A 22,358-nucleotide genomic window follows, 5' to 3' on the forward strand; every position below is an offset into this window, starting at 1 on the left:
TCAAACAACTCTAGTTGGTTCCATAGAAAGGAAATTAACTGCCTCTCTATCTTGCTTCTGTTAGTCAAACATTGCAACTTTATTTTACTTTTTTGGACAATTTGTCCTCCTTGAAAATGGGATTTAATTAATTAATTAATTGAGTCTCCCCAATATATTCAAATAATTATGGTAAATCTGTTTTTTTCCCCATCTTCTAGAAAGACATATCTAGAAAGAGATGTGCTCTTTTATTATATATAAATACATTAGGTTCTAGTGTTGAGGAAAACTATATATACATTTATATATACAAAAATTAATTAATTTAATATATATATAATTATAATAAAGTTAGTGTTACTATATATATTTATAGAGTCATAATACCATTATCATACAAATCACATAAATTTTTTTTTTTATTTTTAGTAAAAACTTTTTTTATTCTCTAGCGCAAGTCCGCAACGTGACTCAACTTATAAGCTTTTAATATTGTAACAAAAAACAAAAATCATATTATTGTATTATATGAAGAACAAAAAAATTATAATAAGGCCATTGAGTTTGTCTGACATTGGACAAATATTTCAATCACATGGCTGCATGTCTCTTGCACGTAACAACCACTTTTGGGTTATCATTTTGTCTTTTAACTAGTTTATGGGCTTTTAATATATATATATATATATATATATATATATGTGCTTGTGTGTGTGTGTGTGAATTGTGATTAGCAGCAATTAGCTTTTCACATGTAGCATTGTATTATAATATATGTGTGTCCCTAAACACACATGAGGGATTCTCCTATGCACACCTAATTTACACACTTAAAATATACACCTATATTTTTATCATTGATTTAAAACATATGGGACTTAAAACAGTGGGCCACACTTATCACCTCACTCATCCACATCCTTAAAAAATGATACATATTATAAGTGTATAAATTAGATACGCATAAGAGTATTACTCTATATATACATACACAAACAATCCCCGATGACTCAAAAAGTCATAGACTTTAGTCAATGATATTAATTCCATGATCGTAATTTGGTCCCCCGCTTGTCCTTCATATATATATATAATTTTATAAAAGTATCAACTATAATTATTTGAAGTTTCATTGTTGTTTTCATATTATCAAGGCTGGCAAATCATGAAGATTCATAGGTCAGCTGATAGCCTGGCCATGATCTTGCAAAGTAGGCTACATCGATCCAATGAATCGATTGCATTACTATTAATGTCCTAGAAATGCAAAATGTATGGACTTTCGTTAGGAATAGTCTCCTAATTTATTTCTTTTATTTAATAAAATCTTGCCTAATACAAAACAAAAAGAAGTTATATTAATTGCCTGAGTATCATAAATGATTGTCTTAGAAGCTAGTTTGGTTGGTTAAAGATATACTCGTCATGTTTTCTCATCAGGGTGTAAACTTCTATACGGGCAAGCCCACATGAATTTTTTATGGACTTATTTGATAACGTGGTTTGCAAATTATTGCACAAACCTGATGATTTTACTTAGTGTGGTTTAAATGTTACACACACATATAGAGGTTTTCTCATATAATTAAAGGTGTAGAATGCGGATCATTTTTTCACTATTGATTTAAGACATATGGGAGTCAAAGTAGTGGGTCTCACTAGTCATTTTACTTAAATCAATGGTGGAAAAGTGATTCGCATTTTACACTCTTATTTTATTTTACACCCTTGTGAGAGAATTTTTGTGTGTATATATATATATATATATATTTTATATTTTCCTAATTCAGTTCAGTTATTGAGATGTAACAATAATCTAATTGGTGGAAAGACCGTCTCAAACATAAGAGCAACACAGAGAATCTTACTCCCTTCAGTCCCCTGGTCTAATATGGCAGCTAATATTTAAATTGTAAGACTTCTTCTACTTGTTGGATTTTTTCAGAAGGCCCTGATTATGGCATAAAGAGTCAAAGGCCAAGACTTGACCTGAACTAACAAACAAAACAAACCAACTCCCCTCACAAGACTTCTTGTATATATAATATCAATATACTTCCAAACAGTCCTCAAATTACATTATTGTTTGCACTCCTCATCTTTTTATCTCTAGTGTTTGTTAAGGATGGAGAAGATGAACACTTTCAACAACATGAGCAACTACACCCAAAAAGACACTGAAAGCATAGTTGTTGATGATGATCAAGAAGAAGCTGCACTGCCTGGGTTTCGATTCCATCCGACCGACGAAGAACTTGTCGGGTTTTATCTTCGTCGAAAGGTCGATAAGAAACCGACTAGTATTGAGCTCATCAAACAAATTGATATCTACAAGTTTGATCCATGGGATCTCCCAAGTATGATAGATATTCTTTTTCCATTTCAAGTCTTTTGATTATTTGATAACTTTAATTTTTAAAATTTTTTTTTTTGATAACTTCACTTTGTTCCAATTTTCAGATTATTTGTAGTGGAAAATGAAAATTTTAGATTAATTCAATCTAAAAGAAGGGTTTCAATATTCTTTAATCTATTTTTTTTATAAAAAAAACCTTGGGTATTTTTTAAAATTAAAATTCTATTTGTGTTAAGATTGCAAATCTAGTTCGTAATTATTCTTTTCTTATCTAGCTAGCTAGTGCTATAGAGCAAAATATCATACTAATTAATGTAGTTGTTTATTCAATCTAAAGAATATTTTTGCTTAATTACATAGTTTATGAGTATTATTAACTAAAGAACAATATATAGTCATCTATCCCTTCAAAAAATATATAATCATCTATGGAATATGAAAATTAATGTTTGTAGGTTAAAAGGCAGATTGGGCTTGACAAAAAGTGATTAAAACCCTAATTAAAAATTTTCCAATTTTGGGAAATTTGTGTTTGTCTCTCTCTATATAAATCTCTTTTCACTTTTCTATTCATAGTATTATTTAATTAATTAAGAATGTGTATATATATATACATGCATGCAGGGCCTAACACCGTTGGGGAAAAGGAAGGCTACTTCTTTTGCAAGAGAGGAAGAAAGTACAGGAACAGCATAAGACCAAATAGAGTGACTGGGTCTGGATTCTGGAAAGCGACCGGCATTGACAAGCCTGTGCATTCTAATGGTAATGGAGGAGACTGTATTGGCCTCAAGAAGACTTTGGTTTACTACCGCGGAAGTGCCGGAAAAGGCACAAAAACCGACTGGATGATGCACGAGTTCCGCCTTCCGGCCAATTCGAACCCCAAATCTTCCCTTCCAGAAGCTGTAAGCATATATCTTACTTCCTTTAGATTGAGTTTTTTTGTTAACAAAGAAGTTTTGGTTGGGATTGTGAAGTGGATTTTCTGTTACCAGCGTGGAGCGGGCTGGTTGGAGATCCAAGTTTAGAACATACTGTTGAAAATCCCGACCTCTACTCATATCATAAATATTGTCCGCTTTGCATTATCTGAATCCCATGAATATATCGGGTTTGCATGACTTTGTTGTTCATGAATATCTAACTTAATGATACTTAAGCCCATGAAATGCCCAACTATCTGGTTGACATATTGGTTCAGCGAATTCGCGTTACCAAAAAATGAGTTTTTTGTTTTTTGTTTTTTTTTATAAGATTCATATTGTCGTTTTTTTTTGTACAATTTTGTGATGAAATATTCGTGGGTTCTTGCAAATATTACAGGAAGTATGGACATTGTGTAGGATTTTCAAGAGGAATTTGACACACAGAAAATACACTTCAGATTGGAGAGAATTATCCACCAAACGCAGCCCAATCAACAGAAGCTCCAAGACTACTACTACTACTACATGCAACAGTAGTAGTATTAATGTAGAATCTACATTTAGTAATACCAGAGAATGTTATCTCAGCTTTGGCACTCCACTTCTTCTTCAACAAGATCATGACCAGAAGAGTGCTGTTATATTTGATCATGATATTACGAGCGCAACGGCGAGGAGGAATGCTGCTAATCCATTGAGTTCCTCCATTAATGCTGCTCATCAAGCTCCTCCATATATGGCATCATCATCTTCAAACAATATTTGGAATAATAATCCATACCATGAGGATATGAATAATGTTGACTTGTTTTCATATGGAGAGGTTGATGTGGAAGAGCTTAGATCAGTCATGGAGTTTGCTTGTAGTCATCCCTAGCTAGCTCGCTTGGTCCCTTTTTGTATATATTTATTAGTTCTTGTGTGGTTTTGGTTTGTAATTGATAATCAACTTGAATATTATAGTCCACTTTTTTCTGCTCCATATGGAATTGATGATCATATCTTTGTGTTGATTACATTTTGTTTTTGTTATTAAGACTAGTGTAGAAGTTTATCGTCCAAAATTTGGTTAAAATTGTATATTTTTGGTGATTGACATAATTGATTTTGTTTTATCATAAAGTAGTTAGGCTTTATTTCATGTAGTGAATTCCTTGTAACTATAAAATAGGGTTTTTTGTGATTGTTAATGTGCAACAATAACTAAATGCAGAGTAAGAACAAAAACACGGGTATAAGTCTTTACAAAATTATCGATATAATCGAACCGATCGATAATCAAACAAAAACAATCGATAATAATCTAAATAACTGTTCATATTAAATTCATGTCAAAAAATAAAAAACAATCAATCGTAACAAACCGTTTACATCCCTACTCCTACACATATTTATGTGGGTCGACAAATTGTTTACTCTCAAGAAAGATAGAGTTTACATCACATATTTATATCTTTTTTAAGGAATGACTATTTTTTGTTATTATTGGTTGATTTTAGCATAAGTGAGGACTCCAACCTTCAATCTTCGAAATCTGAAGAGTGACTACCACAAGTCTAATAAACCTTTTGTGATCACATATTCGTTCTTAGCCCAACCCTATGAACATTAATTTTATAAATTGACCTATGTACCGTAATACAAAGATATTGCCTCCCGTATCCCAGCCCATTAGTCCCAGTCACCTCGCAGTCAACTGTTATGTGTGCCCCAGTCTACCTTACATTCGCGACATATAAAACTAAGTCAAAGTCTATGCGGAGAGAACGAGGTCAAAACTTACAAAGTAGAGTTAATTCCACCAAAATCTCTAATGTGCCTTTGACCCATGTAAGAAAATAATGCTGAAACTATTGAGTGTGGGAGTTGAGTTTGCGATCTTCCGCATTCGGAAACAAAGTTTCTTTTGTTATTTTTTTTAATGACACAGAAGTGGGAACAATTTTAATTTTCAATCTCAGTTTTATAATAAAAAATAATTAAAGTATGCAATGGACAGGTAAAAATTGTTGGGCAGTCAAAGTCAATTAGTCAAAAGTCCAGTATTTGGTTTATTCCAATAGGTTTAAGAGATATTCTTCTATTAACACTGATACATCAATTACTAATCTTATTATTGTTTTGTATTTCCTTATTATTTTTATCATGTTTTTGACTGATGAAGCTGAGTTGAACCACCGTTTACTCGACATTGACCGTATTTTTTTCTATTCGTGTCTTCTGTGTTGAACATTCAAATGAGTACTTTTTTAAAAATTTATTATGTTTTAATTTTTTTTCCTTTATGTTTTTGTGTTAATAAGAATTTTGTTGGGTTTTTCTTCTCCGGCTATAAATATCCTCCATCCATCGAGCATCTTCGATCATCGGCGTTTTTGGTGTGTTTCGAAGATATATATTCGGATTTATAGTGATAAGATTTTCATATCTAAGATAGATCGATCTCTCGTTGAAGAGAAAGCGAAGATTCTTACTATAAATCAAAGTTGTAATATGCTTGTTGGTTTTATGTTTAGTCTTTGTTAACTGGCGTAGACCGGTAGAGTACGGAATCATTCAATGATCATTCGGCGATGTCCGGTGTAATAAGGTGTCGTTCGACAGTGTCCATCGATAGTCGTCTTTTTGTGTTTTTCAATTTTTTTAATCCTCTTGCTTGTACTCTATATTTATGGTGGTCAGAGTGCCTATGAGTCTCAATTATCTAATTTATTGGGTAACTTAATATAATCAGGTCTATGACATTTTTAAAAAAATAAAACAAGTACTTTTACTATAAAATAAGTGGCCATATTTATAATATTAGTTTGTATATTAGAGTCACTCTGAGAGTTCGTGTGTTCTTTCCCAAGAACGGTTGATCAAATTATATGAAAACGTGCGGAATATAAAACAATAAGCAACACAATTTTTAAGGAGGAAATCCAATTAGGAAAAACCTTTAAGTTTATCAAGCGAACAACCTCCGAAACAATCCATTATATGAATAAAGATTACAAAAGTTTTATACTCACTCAACAAACACCTTATTACATCTCTAATTCATCGTTGTTCCGACAACACATCAAGTTCGTTAGTTGCATGTACTTTGACACCTACCAAAGACTTCAACTGAGATGATGTCGTTTGGTCTCCTATCGACAAGTGATCCACACTACTATGAGCTGTCTCACGCAGGCACTTTTCTCCCAACAGTTTGCATATGTAACTGAGATGTATTTTAATTTGATTTTTACTCTTTTAGATTTTATCTCCTATTAATTTATCTAGATCCAAATCCTAGATAAAGTTCATCTAACTATAGACAACTCTTATTCAAAGTTCTAATATCATATGCCAGTAATACAAGAGATAAAACACTTATCCACATCACAACTGAGCAAAAACACGAGGGACGTGTTTGGACCTGAACTATAATTGCGATTGGAGTAGCCCACATCAGGTTACATAAACAGTGTAGCTACTGCATGTTACATCACTGCACAGAAATCATATAAATCAAAGAAATGTGATTGTCCACACAATTTGTCATAAAATAGTAGGATTAAAAATCTCAACACACTCAATTAACCAAGGAGCTCAATATAATATAATACAGTGGAGTAATCGAGTATCATAGTGGCTGCCTAGACAATATGATCGAGTTATAATTGAAATTTCAAATATAATTATAGCATAGAAAAAGAAAAATGTTGGGAGTGACCAAACTCAAGCCAACATCATGTTTTACTTTTATCATTTCATGTGAGTTATCAAATTGGAATGGACTGTGGAAAGGATATGGGCCTAAAATGGGCCTGGCGTCAGGCCCATGATACGCACTTAAGCCTTCAGGTTCTAACTTCTAACCTCATACCATACTATACTCCTCCCTTCGTTCTCATATTCATCTGTCTTCTGTCTCGCGTCCTTGATTTGGAGACACCAGAGATCTCAGTCTGATATCTGCTTGTGGGTTTGGCAGCGACTGAAACCGGAAAAGGAAAGCTCTAGTGCCCAACTTGGTCGAAACAACTTTTTTAAGGTATTACTGAAGCAATCCGTCTTATCTTTCTGATTTAATCTCTTCTTTCTTTTTCCAATAACATTTGATCTAGATACGCGTTTAACCGTTCGTCAGTTTTCAATGTATTAGACAACATGAAATCCAAGAAATTTACTCTCTATTTATTGTCAGCACATCTTAATCGAATTTATATAAGAGAGACATCAAATGCAGTTGTTGAGCTACGTAATTTGTTGGGTTTTTTCTTTTTCTGTCTGTGAATTTTGAATGATTACATGATTTTGGTCTCCCATGGCTCTAGTTCTGAGCTTAGTGACATAAGTGTTAATGGAAAAGAGGGCAATCACAATTGGGAACATAAGTTTTTTTCTTATGGGAAGGAAAGCGCTTTCGTTGAAATTTGGTTCAATCCCAACATTGAGGCGTTGGATTTTTGAAATTGGTGAAACCATATTCGATTTAAGGAGTTGACCCTAGGCATTTCGGGTGCCAAAAATCATGTTCTTTTTCTTAGAACTTATCTTTGGGGTTCAGGGGGAGGGGCCAATCGAACCTTGCACCTTGTGCAAATGTAAGGTGTTGGCTATCACTTGGTTGAGTCACTTTGAAGAGTTGGCTCACATTGAGCACCTTAGCTCAATTTCTTGGAAAAAGTTTGATGGTTCACTCTGTTAAATGTTCAACACATGGACATGGTGCTTCCTTGTATGAAGTAGAAAACTAACCTTTCAAGATGTTGGTGCTTGTATGTCTGTCATCTTCAAGTAATTTTCTCCTAGCTTCACATCCGCCTCTTGGCAGATTTGAAATTTATACATGGGAATTTATTAAGTGATTACAAGTGAGGATAGCAAAAGTGCATATCATGTAGTTCCTGAGTAACCTTGATAACACCACCCATTGCTAGGGTTTAGGGAGTTGGGGCATAAGTATTTCGGGAGGACTAGGAGCTAGGTGTGAATAATGATGTTGAAGAATTGGCGTTTGAAGATTACTAGGGTTGAGTCACTTTGGGTTGCTGAGATCTTTAGTAATCTCGATGGGAAACTATTAAACATGGTTTACTTGAATGCTTGATTGTACGGATTGAGATAAAATAAGATTTAAAAAATGAATATAACAATTTCTTAAAAAAATTTGTATGGGTATTATTCAGGGCTTTTACGGATCCTGTTGGACAAGAAGTAGCAAAGATGGCGCTTAGAGCCGGAGTCCTGAGGCGATACCTATCCACTTCACTATTCTCTTTTCAATCTGCTGCTCCTGGGGCTGTGGCTTTTTCTACCGCTAATGCTCCGGCTACTGCTGATTTCAACAGTAAGCCTGCACCTTCTGAGACCGTCTTCGTCCATGGTAGATTTTCCCATTAAATTTGTTTCTCATGATTTCCCATCTCTCTATTTGTTATATGACGTGGGCTTGAAATTTGAATGGTTCATAAGGAAAAAAAAAACTACACATAATTAGAGAAACCACATGGGTTTTGGATGAATGTCATTAGCTGATGCCTGATGATTACAATCTACGCTTTTATTTGCAGGGCTTAACTATAAGACCACATCAGAGAAACTTCATGAAGCTTTCTCTAAGTTTGGTCAAGTTGAACTTGGTAAGTGTTATCTTTCTTATTGATCCTTGTTTTCAGACACCGTTAGATAAATGCATCTGGCTCTGATGCAGCTATTTTTATTAATTTTGTTCATGATATTTGAGTGATTGTTCATTCGAAGTCTCGAATCTTCTTTTTTGATTTTTTCATGGTTTGAATGGACGGCCAGTGCCAATCTGCCATTGACAAGCTTTAGGCTTAATATAATGCAAGAGTGAAATTGTTGGGATTAACTTGTTCTGCTTAGCTTTCAGCAATTAACATATATTTCAGCTAGGGTGGTGACAGACCACAATTCAGGATTGTCCAGAGGCTTTGGTTTTGTTACATATGCCACTTTGGAAGACTCGACTAAAGGAATACAAGAAATGGATGGACAGGTATGTCTAGTTTCCAATAATATTCGTCTTTCTGAGTCTTTCATCTTGATAATCAGACCGAGAGTTGAGAGAACCATGTTTTGTTCGTATTTACGTACTTTTGATGATAATTGAGTTGATGCAGTATCTTGATGGATGGGTAATCTTCGCTGAATATGCACAGCCAAGGGTTTTTCCTGAGCAGCCTGTACCTTCTGAAGCTCACCCCTACAAGCTGTGATACATTGGACCTATTGATCTGGAGTACACAATGTAATCCCTGGACTAAATATTTTGTTCTATGGAGATTTCTGGTTAGATAAAGCATGGTTCTCTTGCAACTAATTTTTGTGCTTCTCCTGTTTTCTGTTCCATTCTCTGTAGTTTCTATAATCAATTTAAGGGAAAGCTTTGCTTTGGATTTGGTGTTTTCGAAAGTAATAAGCCAGCCAAAATTTCAAAGTAATGGAGTTCTCTCAATTTGATTTGTGATATCGCAAAATGATAATCCCTTATGGTCATTTTCTTAGCTTTGTTGTTTAAGAGTGTGCTTTGATTGAGGGATATTCTTAGCTTTGTTGTTTAAGAGTGTGTTTGAATTGAAGGATAATTTATTAATTTATCCCTATTTGTTATGTTAAAGTATTATGTACAAGGGTTAAAATAGGTTTTTAACTTATAAATAACTTAGTTAATCCTTCATTCCCTCCAAATGATCTCATTTTGGACCAATAAGAGGTGGTTTAGTTGATAATCGATTGGGTTAAACATATCTGGATTCGATTCCAATGAGAAGTAATTAAAAAAAAAAAAAACCCCATTTTGGGAGAAGTATTTTGGTAAAAGTTTAATAATTATTCCCCTCAGTTACTCACAAATCATTCTTCTTAATTTTTTTTAAACTATCCAAACAAGAGAATTAGAAGGAAACTCATTTTTTCTTCCCATCCTCTTAAATCGTTCGATCCAAACACACTCTAAATTATAAAATTCTCCTCCTATTGGATGCATGCGTGAAATTGTCAATGTAAACTTTTAAGGCTAAGTTTGGGAGGATTCCCCAACCCTCCCTTTCCTAACAATTGCGAATCCTTCTCTTAAACTTGATCGCTCTTCAATCCATCGTAACTTGAAGGAATGAAAATTTTCAGAGGAAAAAGAAATGCCATCCATCACTCAATAAACCTGGATTCTAATGATATTATGGGATGGACTAGGGACTAGGCCCATTTATTTTTGGTATGTCAAAACATGTATAGGCATGTAAAAAAGAAATTTTCTTTCTACTAGGTGACAGATTCCAAAGTCCTTCCCCCACTCCCAAAATAAATCCCTCTTTTTGACAAATCATATCATAATCATCTTGAAAGGGATTTTGAATTTATTGATTTAGAGTGGGTTTGAATTGAGAGATTTGGGAGGAAGGAAAAAGAGGGGAGGGGAGAGGAAAGGGAAATATTTTTCCCTCTCCCATGTTTGGATAGATAAAAAAATGAAAGAAATAAAATTTGTTTAATTTATTAATTTATCCTTATTTTTATGTTAAAATATTATATACAAGGATAAAATAGGTATTTAACTTATAAATGATTTAATTAGTAATTAATTCCCTCTAAATGACTCCATTTTGGAGAGTAAGAATTTTGGCAAAAATTTAATAAAATATTCCCTCCAATTCCCTACTCTTAATGTTTTATAAATTATCCAAAAAGGAGAATTGGAAGGAATCTTTCTTTCACTTCCCTTCCATTCCCTCCATCCAAACACATTATTAGGTTCTAAGGTGTAAGCTTTTATTGGGCCAAGAACTCCGTTTTGATATACATAGAAGCTGCAAATATATTGTGACATATATATATATATATTCTTCTTTAACTTTTGACAATATGGTAGATTGAGTGAAGTTTTTTTTGCTATATGTGTCTTAATTCATCAATGTCAAAAACAAAAAATTGAAAAAAAGAGTTTGCAATACTTGGCAAACAACAATCAAATTCAATCACATTTCAAATAGTAAATGTTAAATATAATCGAAAAGCAATATGAATCAAGATCAAATCTAACGAGGTAACCCTCATCACAATGAGTACGGTAAAAACTCAGTTTTATGAGTGACCAACCTTTCTCAATCCACTATAAAAGAATAAATACATATTTATACGAAGGAACACCTTAGAATTACAACCCTACGCAAGAGATAGTACTTAGAACCACAATTGACTCCTCGATTGACTCGTCTTCAATGGGTTGAGAGGAGTGCTTAGATCTCTGACTCACGGAGAAGCCTTCAATCTACACACCTTGAGCTCACGTAGAAACCATAGGGATCGAACATCCTGGAATGAAATTGGTTGAGATATTTCAATTACAAAGTCCAAATAGAGTCTTATATTCTTCAGGTTTACATATCTGTCCCGACAGTCACATCTTTGGAGGGGCATCATAGGGGGCATCCCAGAGGAGCACTTGGTAGAGTGTAATAGCTTGCCAAGGGCCTCTTGTTACGAGTTTCCAAGGGGCGACAATCTCCAGAGAAGACGTGATGTGGACAATGCTTACCAGAGCTACCTGCAATGAGTGTTACGGTATTAGGCTCAATATTAATAATAATATAAAGAATAAAATATTCACTCTCCTACAAGTTCAAACTTTTAGGAGAATCAGTGTTTCACATGGTATCCAAGCTTTAGCAAAACGACAAGATTCTTGATACAAAAGTTACCTCCACCCGATTTAAATATAATTAAATATTATACTTGTTAGGCCTCACAAAAGAGAAAAAATTCGATCCACAAGTGAGGGATAATTTTAGAGTATTAGGGTCACTAGTGTTAGTACAGAATTACAATAATAATAAAAAAATATAAATTAAATCTCAATCATAGTGGACTGAGACACATTTTTTTCTCTCTCTTCAATGAGATTTGAGCCTTCTATAGTTCTTCGTTATCCTCAGAACCGATGCATGGAAAGTTGCTTGGCTCGACTATTCAAAGATGCAACAGTCCGAAATGGTCATGTGGTTTAGTTGAACCAGCACTTCGATCGCTAGCCCGAAAACCTACGGGAAACACCATCTCTACTATAGTATTTTCAGAGAGTATATTTTGGAGAGAGGAGAGCTAATCGCAATGTGTTGTATTGTGAGTTGTGAGTAGGACTAAAGGGCTTTATATAGATGGGCTAGAGTTAATGGGTTATAGTACGGGCTGTAACATTTATAATGGCCCAACAACTGCTCTTGCAGTTATAGAGTAACGATTGTAACGAGCACTAAACAGCCCAACGTAAGACTTCCCTTAATGACTAGTAAGAGTCATGACACCATCTCTAACAGAGTAGGTTAGAAATTATATTTGATAGAAAAGAGAGCCAATCACAATGTGTTGTAGTGTGATTTATGTATAGGACTAGAAAGGTTTATATAGGCGGGTTAGAGTAGTTATGGGCTGTAAGGGTGCACATGGGTCAGGTTTGGAGAGATACCTCATTCGACCCACATAGGGTCGGGTGAGTGGTTCTTCAACACTCAATTGACCTCATTTGATGTTGGGTAGGGTAGGGTTTACCTCATCTGGGTTGGATAGGGTATGAGGTTGGGTCAGTCAACCAACGACAGTGCGTCGTGTCACAATATAAAATTTGGTAAAGTTAAAAATGGACACCCATTTTTTATTCTCTCAAAAGTCAAAATCGAAGCTTTACTTCTTTCAACATGTAGACTGAAACAAACTCCGATTCAATTAATTGAACTAAAATTCTCATATAATTCTAATCAACACTAACAAAAAAAGAGTTGTTTAAGAAGATCAATGAAGAAAGCTTGTTTGTTGATGTAAAACATAGAAGATGAAGTTGCCTGAAAAAGAGGATATGTGAGGGTAAAAGAGGTAGACGGCGAGCAGAGTCTCATTGTACCAATAAGTGCTGGCGAAGCCAATGAGGGAGACAATGAGAGTTAGGATTCCGAGAATGACGATCGACGAGCAAAGAATAGTTGTGAAGTTGAGGACTACTATGGTGGTGGTGGCGGCCAGTGGGTATGTGGATGCCGTATGGGATGAAAGCTGAGATAGGAATAATATATAAAACAATGTGGTTTTATATTAACGGTGTTGGGTCGGGTGAAAAAGAGTTGGATATATCTAACCCATATCTGACCCGCATTCACACAGGTATGGGGTTGGTTTAGGTCTTAAACGAGTTTTGCACACCCTTAATGAACTATAACATTAATAATAGCCCAATAACTCCTTTTGTTGTTATAGCGTAACAGGTTGTAATGCTCGTAACAAGCCCTAAATACCCAATGTAAAACTCCCCTCATCGGCTTGTAGCAGTCACAACGGGCCCTGCGTCCTGTCCAAATAAAAAATCCATACCTCTCCCTCTTTCCTTACTTCCTTGAGCCTGTGGGTTAGATTCATATCCAAGCTCATCATAATAACCCATCAGTGTTTTCTCTCTTATTAAGTGGTATTTAATTCATCTCCTATTCAATGTGAGACTTTAATAAATTAAATATGATAAAGAATAAAATAATTGATTACATTAACATAGATAATCTTTATTTTTATAATATAAATAACTAGTAATATAAAAGATAAAATATTCGTATTTCTACAAATGTGAGCTTTTAGTAGAATCGGTATTTGTAAGAGAGTGAATCTTTTATATTACTAATGGCCTAATACTCTAAAAGGTGACATACGAGTGCTAAAAATAAAATTCCTAGAACAATCAAATCTTTTCAAAATTTGAAATATTTTGTTGAAAAATATTTTGAATACAATCATATATGTTGATGGTGGTTTACAAGCTATTGGCAATTAGTAATTATGAGAGCCTATAAATATAGTAATTTATTTATAGCTATACATAATTTTAGGAGATTATATTATTCCTAGAAATTAGAACTCAGTTATTCCCTTCTTATTTTTTTTCCTTTGTATATTCTATTAATACCCACCTTGTAATTTAGTTTATTATTAAAAAATATGAGAATAATACAACTTTAATTCTAGCTTTTATCAATTATATGGTATTAGAGCGGGAGGTTTTGTGTTTAAACCTTCACTTCCATAATTAAAACTGTTATTATTGTTGCCACAAATGAGGATCTTTTATCAATGATGAGGGTCTTGCTTATCACCCCCATTGATGAAGTTAACCAACAGATAATAGAGTAACACCATGTGGAAGAGTTAAAACAACATTTAGGGACGACTTAATAGCACATGAAGCATGTTGCGGATTATAAGAAGATGGGCCTATCTTTTGCTCTAGGTGATTGGGTGTGTTTGAAAATACAACCTTATAGATTGAAGTACTGGTCTATTAGATTTAGGATCACTGTATATCATATGATGTGTGTATACACAAATGTTATCATGAGCATACTGTACGTGTTTTTCTTTTTTGCAATTATGATCACTGTATTACATGAGGTGTGCATATACAAATGTTATTATTCACATACTCTACGTCTTTTTTTTTTGCAATTATGATAACTGTGTATTACATGATGTGTGTATATACAAATGTTATCATTAGCATATTGTCATTAGTCAGAACTTTGAAAAATAATTAACCTTACCAGCTATCGACCATTCTGCAATCATATTTTTAGTAACTATTATTTTCAGTATAACTATTAATTGAGATCATAGATGTCGGGTAGGGATGGAAAAACTCTATTCTGTCTAGATGATCGAATTTGTCTGATCCGGATATGGATGGTAGTGTTGTGTATTGCCTACAAGTACCTCTTATCACACAAATCCACCATGCCTTCCACATATCAAGTTTGTCTGATGGCGGTATACAATCTATTGGCTATTAGTAATTATGGGAAACCTATAAATATAGTAATTTATTTACATGATTTTAGGAAATTAGATTATTCCTAAAAATTAGGACTCGGTTATTCCCTTCTTATTTTTCCCCCTTTGTAAATTCTATACTACCCACCTTGTAATTTAGTTTATTATTAAAAAAATATGAGAATTATGCAACTTTTATTCTAGCTTTTATCAATTATATGGTATCAGAGCGGGAGGTATTAGGTTTAAATCTTAACTTCCATAATTAAAACTGTTATTGTTGTTGCCACAACTAGGGACCTTTTATGAATTATGAGGGTCTTGCTTATTACCCCCATTAATGAAATTAACCAGCAGATGATAGAATAATACCATGTGGGAGGATATAAACAATATTTAGAGGCGACTCAATCGCCCATGAAGCATGTCGCGGATTGTAAGAGGAGGGGCCTATCTTTTGCACTAGGTGATAGGGTGTGTTTGAAAATAAATCTTATAGATTGAAGTACTGGTCTACTAGAGTTAAGACCACTGTGTATCATATGATGTGTGCATATACAAATGTTATCATTAGCATACTGTACGTGTTTTTCTTTTTTACAATTATGATCACTATGTATTACATGACGTTTGCATATACAAATGTTATCAATCGCATACTCTACGTGTTTTTTTTTTTTGTAATTATGGTCACCGTGTATTACATGATGTATGTATATACAAATGTTATCATTAGCATATTGTCATTAGTCAAAACTTTGAAAAATAATTAATCTTACCAGCTATCGACCATTCAACACGCATATTTTTAGTAACTATTATTTCCAAGATAACTATTAATTGAGATGATAAAGGCTGGGTAACACACATATTTTTAGTAACTATTATTTCCAACATAACTATTAATTGAGATGATAGAGGTTGGGTAGGGATGACAAAGCTCTGTTCTATCTAGATGATCGAATTTGTCTGATCGGGATTAAATCAAGTTTGTTTGATCCGGATGAGGGTGGTAGTGTTGTGTATTACCTACAACTAGCTCTTACCACATAAATCCACCATGCCTTCCACATATCAAGTTTGTCTGACGACGGTTTCCAAGCCCTTGACTATTGGTAATTATAGGAAGCCTATAAATATAACAATTTATTTATAGCTATACATGATTTTAGGAGATTATATTATTCTTAAAAATTAGGAGTCAATTATTCCCTTCTTATTTTTTTCCCTTTGTAAATTCTATTATTACCCACCTTGTAATTTAGTTTATTATTAAAAAAATGAAATTATGCAACTTTTATTCTAGATTTTATCAATTATATGATATCAGAGCGGGAGGATTTGGGTTTAAACATTAACTTCCATAATTAAAACTCTTATTGTTGTTGTCATAGGTGTGGACCTTTTATGAATTATGAAGGTCTTGCTTATCACCCCCATTGATGAAATTAACCAGCAGATGATAGAGAAATACCATGTGGGAGGAGTTAAAACAACATTTAAAGGTGACTCAATCACACTTGAAGCACGTCGCGTATTGTAAGATGAAAGACCTATCTTTTGCACTAGGTGATTAGGTGTGTTTGAAAATATAGCCTTATAGATTGAAGTACTGGTCTACTAGAGTTAGGACCATTGTGTATTATATGATGTGTATATATACAAATGTTAACATTAGCATATTGTACGATTTTTTTTTTTGCAATTATGATCACTATATATTACATGAGGTGTGTATAGACAAATGTTATCATTAGTATACTCTATGTGTTTTTATTTGTAATTTTGATCACTGTGTATTACATGTATATACAAATGTTATCATTAGCATATTATCATTAATCAAAACTTTGACAAATAATTGACCTTACCAGCTATGCATTATTCAGCACCCATATTTTTAGTAACTATTATTTTCAATATAACTATTAATTGAGATTATAAAGGCCCTGGGTAGCGATGACAAAACTTTGTTCTGTCTAGATGATCGAATTTGTCTGATCTAGATTAAATCAAGTTTGTCTGATCCGTATAAGGGTGGTAGTGTTGTGTATTGCCTACATTTATCTCTTACCACACAAATACACCATGCCTTCCACATATCAAGTTTGTCTGATGGCAGTTTATAAGCTATTGGCTATTAGTAATTATGGGAAGCCTATAAATATAACAATTTATTTATAGCTATATATGATTTAGGAGATTATATTATTTCTAGAAATTAGGACTCAGTTATTCCCTTCTTATTTTTTCCTTTATAAATTCTATTAATACCTACCTTGTGATTTAATTTATTACTAGAAAATATGAGAATTATACCACTTTCATTCTAACTTTTATCAATTATATGATATTAGAGCGGGAGGTTTTGGGTTTAAACCTTAAATTCCATATTTAAAACTCTTATTGTTGTTGTCACAAGTGTGGACATTTTATGAATTATGAGGATCTTGTTTATCACCCCTATTGATGAAGTTGACCAACAGATAATAGAGTAATATCATGTGGGAGGAGGTAAAACAACATTTAGAGGCGCCTCAATTGCACATGAAGCACGTCTCGGATTGTAAGAGGAGGGACTTATCTTTTGCACTAGGTGATTGGGTGTATTTGAAAATACAGCCTTATAGATTGAAGTACTGGTCTATTAGGGTTAGGACCATTGTGTATTATATGATGTGTGTATATACAAATGTTAGCATATTGTACGCATTTTTTTTTAATAATTATGATCACTGTTTACATGATGTGCATATATACAAATGTTATCATTAGCATATTGTCATTAGTCATAACTTTGAAAAATAATTGACCTTGCTAGTTATCCACCATTCCGCACCCATATTTCTAGTAACTACTATTTTCAATATAACTATTAATTGAGATCATAGAGGTCGGGTAAAGGTGGCAAAACTCTGTTCTGTCTAGATGATTGAATTTGTCTGATCCAGATGAAATCAAGTTTGTCTGATCTGGGTAGGGGTGGTAGTGTTGTGTATTGCCTACAACTACCTCTTACCACACAAATCCACCCTACCTTCCATAGATCACAATTGAAGCGGGCTCCCGCTACTCTTATCAATAGCCAACCTCTCCCATCCTTGCTCACAGGTGGCTTGGTTTCTCCATGTTCAGCCCACGGAAGTGTTACAAGTGCGAAAATTATTAAATGGGACACGAGAAGTGCTTATCCAGTGGAAGGATCTTCCACCCTGTGACAACACCTGGGAAGATTTTGATGCCATATCCCAACAATTTCCTAACTTCCACCTTGAGGACAAGGTGGCTCTTGTAGGGGATAATGATGAAGTTGTGCAAGTCTTTGTAAAAAGGAGAAGGGTAGTTTGGTCAATTCTCATTGTAAGGGTTAGGGTAATCATATGAAAGGTTAGTCGTTAGTCGTTGGTCGTGGAGGGGGTATGTAGAATATCAAACTACTTGTTATTGGGTTGAATAGTGGGAGGCGCTAGTTCCTCGAAAATTAGTTGTGCTTGTAATCCTTGTATTGCTATTCTACCATTTGTTTCCAATTGAAACTTTTATTTTGTCAATCATCAATCAGAGTTCATAAGAGTTTTGGGCTTGGTTATTATCATAATCCTTATCTTTTTATACTTCCTGTTAATAAGACTTCGAATCTTGATGTTTATGTAGCTCTTGGGAAAAGGCTTAAAACGTGTACCAAACATCCTATTGCTAAATATCTTTCTTATCAAAGACTTGCCTATAACCATAAGGTTTTTACTTCTAATATTTCTTACCTATATATTCCAAGAACTATTCAGGAAGCTCTTGATCATCCATATTGGAAATTAGCAGCTCTAGAAGAGATGAATGCTCTTCTAAACAATATATGGCACTTGGGAGGTTGTTGATTTACCAAAAGAAAAGAAGACAATGTGATACAAATGGGTGTTTACAATTAAACACAAAGATGATAGGAGTGTAGAGAGATACAAGGCGAGACTTGTAGCTAAAGGGTTTATTCAGACTTATACGATAGACTACCAAGAGACTTTCACACCAGTGGCCAAGATAAATTCAATCCAAGTCTTATTATCCATCGCTCTACATTCTAACTGGTCGTTAGACCAGTTGGACGTGAAGAATGCGTTCTTAAAATGAAACTTGTAAGAAGACGTATTTATGGAGCTTCCACCTGGGTTGGAAGGTAATATCTTCTCACTCAACACACACGATCAACCCCAGCCACACACTAAATCCTCTTCTCTCCCATTTTCTCCTCCCCACCCGTACCACACACAAGCCGCAGCAAGCCTTCGACCAGTGAGACAAGCACCACCAACGACCGGCTGCAGCAACTCGTATAGTTGGGGAGGAGCAGTACTTGCATGCTTATATCGCAATCTTTGCCGAGGATGTTTGAGTTCTACTCGTACGATAGGTGGTTGTAGCCTATTACTTCAGGTAACATTAGTTTATTGAAATTTAATTATAACAATAAAAATCATTTTTTTTAATATTATATAATTTTTTTCCAGTTATGATCGTGGGAGAGGTTGCATGTATGTCGACCACAAATGCATACTAGGGCACCACATATATTTGGTCCACACGAGCCACCCCGTCCACTTGGTGCCAGGTAATTTTAAAAAAAATATGTGTATAAAGTAGCTAACATTTTGGGAAATATTGTAGCTAACATTTTGCTAATTCTTATTTTTGCATATATGTAGTTGGCGTGGACGACGTACATATAGAAGAAATCCAAAGCAAGTCCTTATATTTGCTAGAGATGAGCCGGATCAGCAAGAACCTAACCAGGTACAGTGGATGCCTTATACACCAAGGAGATTGGCAGATGCACCAGTAATATGTATTGATGGTAGCAGAATCTGGAGAGCTGTAGTGCCTTTGATTTGCTTTGAAATTGTGGAGTTTCAATTCCCAGATCGTGTTATGAGATAATTTGGTATATCATAGCATATACCGACTCCAGTGGATACGAATGATACTTTACATAATCTAAATAGGAGAGGGCGGGATAATGTCGATTGGGTGGTCAAAAACGCTACATGGTTGGCATATTGGGATGATAGACTAGCTCATATTACGCAAGAGCAATTCCCTCGCACGAGCATTGACGAGTATATGCATTGGTATTACTCGATCACCCGACGGATTATTAGTGCTCCATTGACTGATAGGCCACAAACAAATTTGGATTATGCGCAACGGGGGAGTCGGATACGACGAGTGGTAAGTACGCCGACGTTTTCATATTTTATTTATGTAAGTTATATTATATTGTAATGTAATAAACATTAATGCATGTTGCTTTGGCATTAGATGGAGCAAAAAAAGTTGTTTCTGCATTGCGTGATGCTCTTAATGACTCTACTGCTGCCATTGTAAATAATTGGTTGGGAAATTGTCGTGACATTCTAGACGAGGTTGGTGAGGGACATCGATTTGAAGAAGTTATAGGCTCTGATGTTCAAGCTACGCCCCAGCATGGTGGTAGATATCCTCTTGGTCAATCACACAGACGTGGTCACATTTCCCGCGCAACTGACTTTACCATGCATCCATCCCAGTTGACGCAAGATGATGTTGGTCCATCCACTACTCCTGCCGAATGGAGTAGGCACAAGACTATATGATTTCTCCAGTTTGCTTGAACCATATAACTATTTATGTGTTTATTTTTCATATGTCCTTATGATGGATAGTTCATATTTGATGAAATATTTTGCTGGATATGGATTTCTGGATATGTATCTATATGTATTTTTGTCATGTTGGTTTTTTTTCATTATTTTTCCCTGTGTTTGTTGATCACGCCAACATCGTTGGCATGACCGAAGAAAAATGGATGATCACGCCAACGATGTTGGCGTGAATCAAAATTTGTATTGGTCACTCACCAGTACAAATTAGATCACGCCATCCCTGATGGCGTGATCGTCCAAAAACATACAAAGAACACGTCACTGACAGTGGCGTGTAGTGCTATTTTGGCAAATACTTTCACTCGGGTGTTATATTGAGACATATTATGGGTCAGAGTGTCATTTGGGTAAAAAACTCTTTAGTCATGCACCTTGAAGTATTTTCTTAGTATGGTATACGCCAAGTAACCTATAGATTCTAATTTAAAGTTAAAAACTAGCCAAGCCTGAAGACGTGATCAATAGAGACCAAATCCAATAACTGGTTGGAAGACTGATATATAATATACCTCTCATACAAATTCTAATATAGCTTTTGCAGTCAGTGTGGTCAATCAATTCATGCATTCTCCTGAACCAAAGCACTTTGATGTTGTTTACAGATTTATAGTAATTGATAGAAAGACCTGTTGAATTTTCAATTTAGACCCATGCTCAAATGGTTGAAACAAGAAGACATGTTGCAATTGTTTAGTGTTATTTTTCATATTTTCGAAGATATAATTAATAGATAAACACAAAAAAATTCCGGGAGCAGCAAACCCTTGCTTAGCTTTGTCCATTCCCGATAACCCCCCTCATATTATGTCCTAACTTCACCCCTGACTACAATCATATATGTTGAGATGTGATTGCAGTTTACAAGCTGCTGACAATTTGTAATTATAAGAATCCCGTAAATATGGAAATTTATTTATAGCTATAAATGATTTTGAGTAGATCATTCCTAGAAATTAGAACTGAATTATTCCTTTTTTTGTATTTTCCTTTTTTTTGTAAATTTTAAAAATACTCACCTTGTAATTCAGTTTATTATTGAGAAATATGAGAATCATACAACTTTTTCTAGCTTTTATCAATTATATATTTTCATATGAAATCTAAATTACATCATGTGTCAAAGCAATGCCTCATTGACATTTACATTTTCGAAAGTGTTATTTCTTTGTAAGTTCTAGACTTAAGACTCCATTCATTTTTTGTTGTTTCAAGGCTATAATAATTGTGACAAGGATACGCTGTCATATCTTAGAATCCATTTTGACTATCACACACACACATATATATAACAATACAAGACTGCTTATGAGCATTAAGAATGTATGCCTCAAATATTGGACATAAAAAGTTGATTTCTTGAGAGTAATGAGAGGGTCAACCATACATGTCTAGTTTTCTTTGCATTTCACGTGGGAATGGAGCCCTTTGGGGGCAAAGATAAGGCTATTATTATCACCGACAAAATCTTGTACACACATATATATATATATATATATATATATATATGAGGTTGGAGTTGATTCTTCATGAGATACCATGCATGGTTGAATATTTAAGAACGTCATGAATAATATTGTACAATGGTCCAATAAACCCACTAGC

At 34.3% G+C, this 22,358-nt stretch overlaps 2 protein-coding genes across 4 annotated transcripts; both read left to right on the forward strand.

The window, feature by feature from the left end:
* Nucleotides 1-2,056: 2,056 nt before the first annotated feature.
* LOC119986042 (transcription factor JUNGBRUNNEN 1) lies at nucleotides 2,057-4,285 on the forward strand. Its single transcript, XM_038830574.1, has 3 exons — nucleotides 2,057-2,339; nucleotides 2,963-3,246; nucleotides 3,665-4,285. Exons 1-3 carry the CDS (start codon nucleotides 2,108-2,110, stop codon nucleotides 4,142-4,144), a joined length of 996 nt encoding a protein of 331 aa, XP_038686502.1. The 5' UTR covers nucleotides 2,057-2,107; the 3' UTR covers nucleotides 4,145-4,285.
* A 2,844-nt stretch (nucleotides 4,286-7,129) lies between these two features.
* On the forward strand, nucleotides 7,130-9,707 carry LOC119985191 (organelle RRM domain-containing protein 2, mitochondrial-like). Of its 3 annotated transcripts, none has more exons than XM_038829399.1 (5): nucleotides 7,130-7,291; nucleotides 8,430-8,626; nucleotides 8,814-8,882; nucleotides 9,156-9,262; nucleotides 9,387-9,707. In XM_038829399.1, exons 2-5 carry the CDS (start codon nucleotides 8,467-8,469, stop codon nucleotides 9,480-9,482), a joined length of 432 nt encoding a protein of 143 aa, XP_038685327.1. In that variant the 5' UTR covers nucleotides 7,130-7,291; nucleotides 8,430-8,466; the 3' UTR covers nucleotides 9,483-9,707. The 3 variants fall into 3 exon arrangements, with proteins under 3 accessions (XP_038685327.1, XP_038685329.1, XP_038685328.1); XM_038829401.1 differs by having other exon boundaries at nucleotides 8,430-8,590; XM_038829400.1 differs by having other exon boundaries at nucleotides 7,134-7,287; nucleotides 8,425-8,626.
* The last annotated feature ends 12,651 nt before the right edge of the window (nucleotides 9,708-22,358 follow it).

Source organism: Tripterygium wilfordii, chromosome 19 (genome assembly GCF_013401445.1).
Source record: "Tripterygium wilfordii isolate XIE 37 chromosome 19, ASM1340144v1, whole genome shotgun sequence".
NCBI lineage: Eukaryota > Viridiplantae > Streptophyta > Magnoliopsida > Celastrales > Celastraceae > Tripterygium > Tripterygium wilfordii.

Coding starts and splice junctions, on each gene's coding strand:
- LOC119986042 (XM_038830574.1), top strand. CDS start 2,108: ATGGAGAAGATGAACACTTTCAACAACATGAGCAACTACACCCAAAAA. Junction 2,340..2,962: donor TGATCCATGGGATCTCCCAA/GTATGATAGATA, acceptor ACATGCATGCAG/GGCCTAACACCGTTGGGGAA. Junction 3,247..3,664: donor AATCTTCCCTTCCAGAAGCT/GTAAGCATATAT, acceptor CAAATATTACAG/GAAGTATGGACATTGTGTAG.
- LOC119985191 (XM_038829399.1), top strand. CDS start 8,467: ATGGCGCTTAGAGCCGGAGTCCTGAGGCGATACCTATCCACTTCACTA. Junction 8,627..8,813: donor TGAGACCGTCTTCGTCCATG/GTAGATTTTCCC, acceptor TTTTATTTGCAG/GGCTTAACTATAAGACCACA. Junction 8,883..9,155: donor GTTTGGTCAAGTTGAACTTG/GTAAGTGTTATC, acceptor CATATATTTCAG/CTAGGGTGGTGACAGACCAC.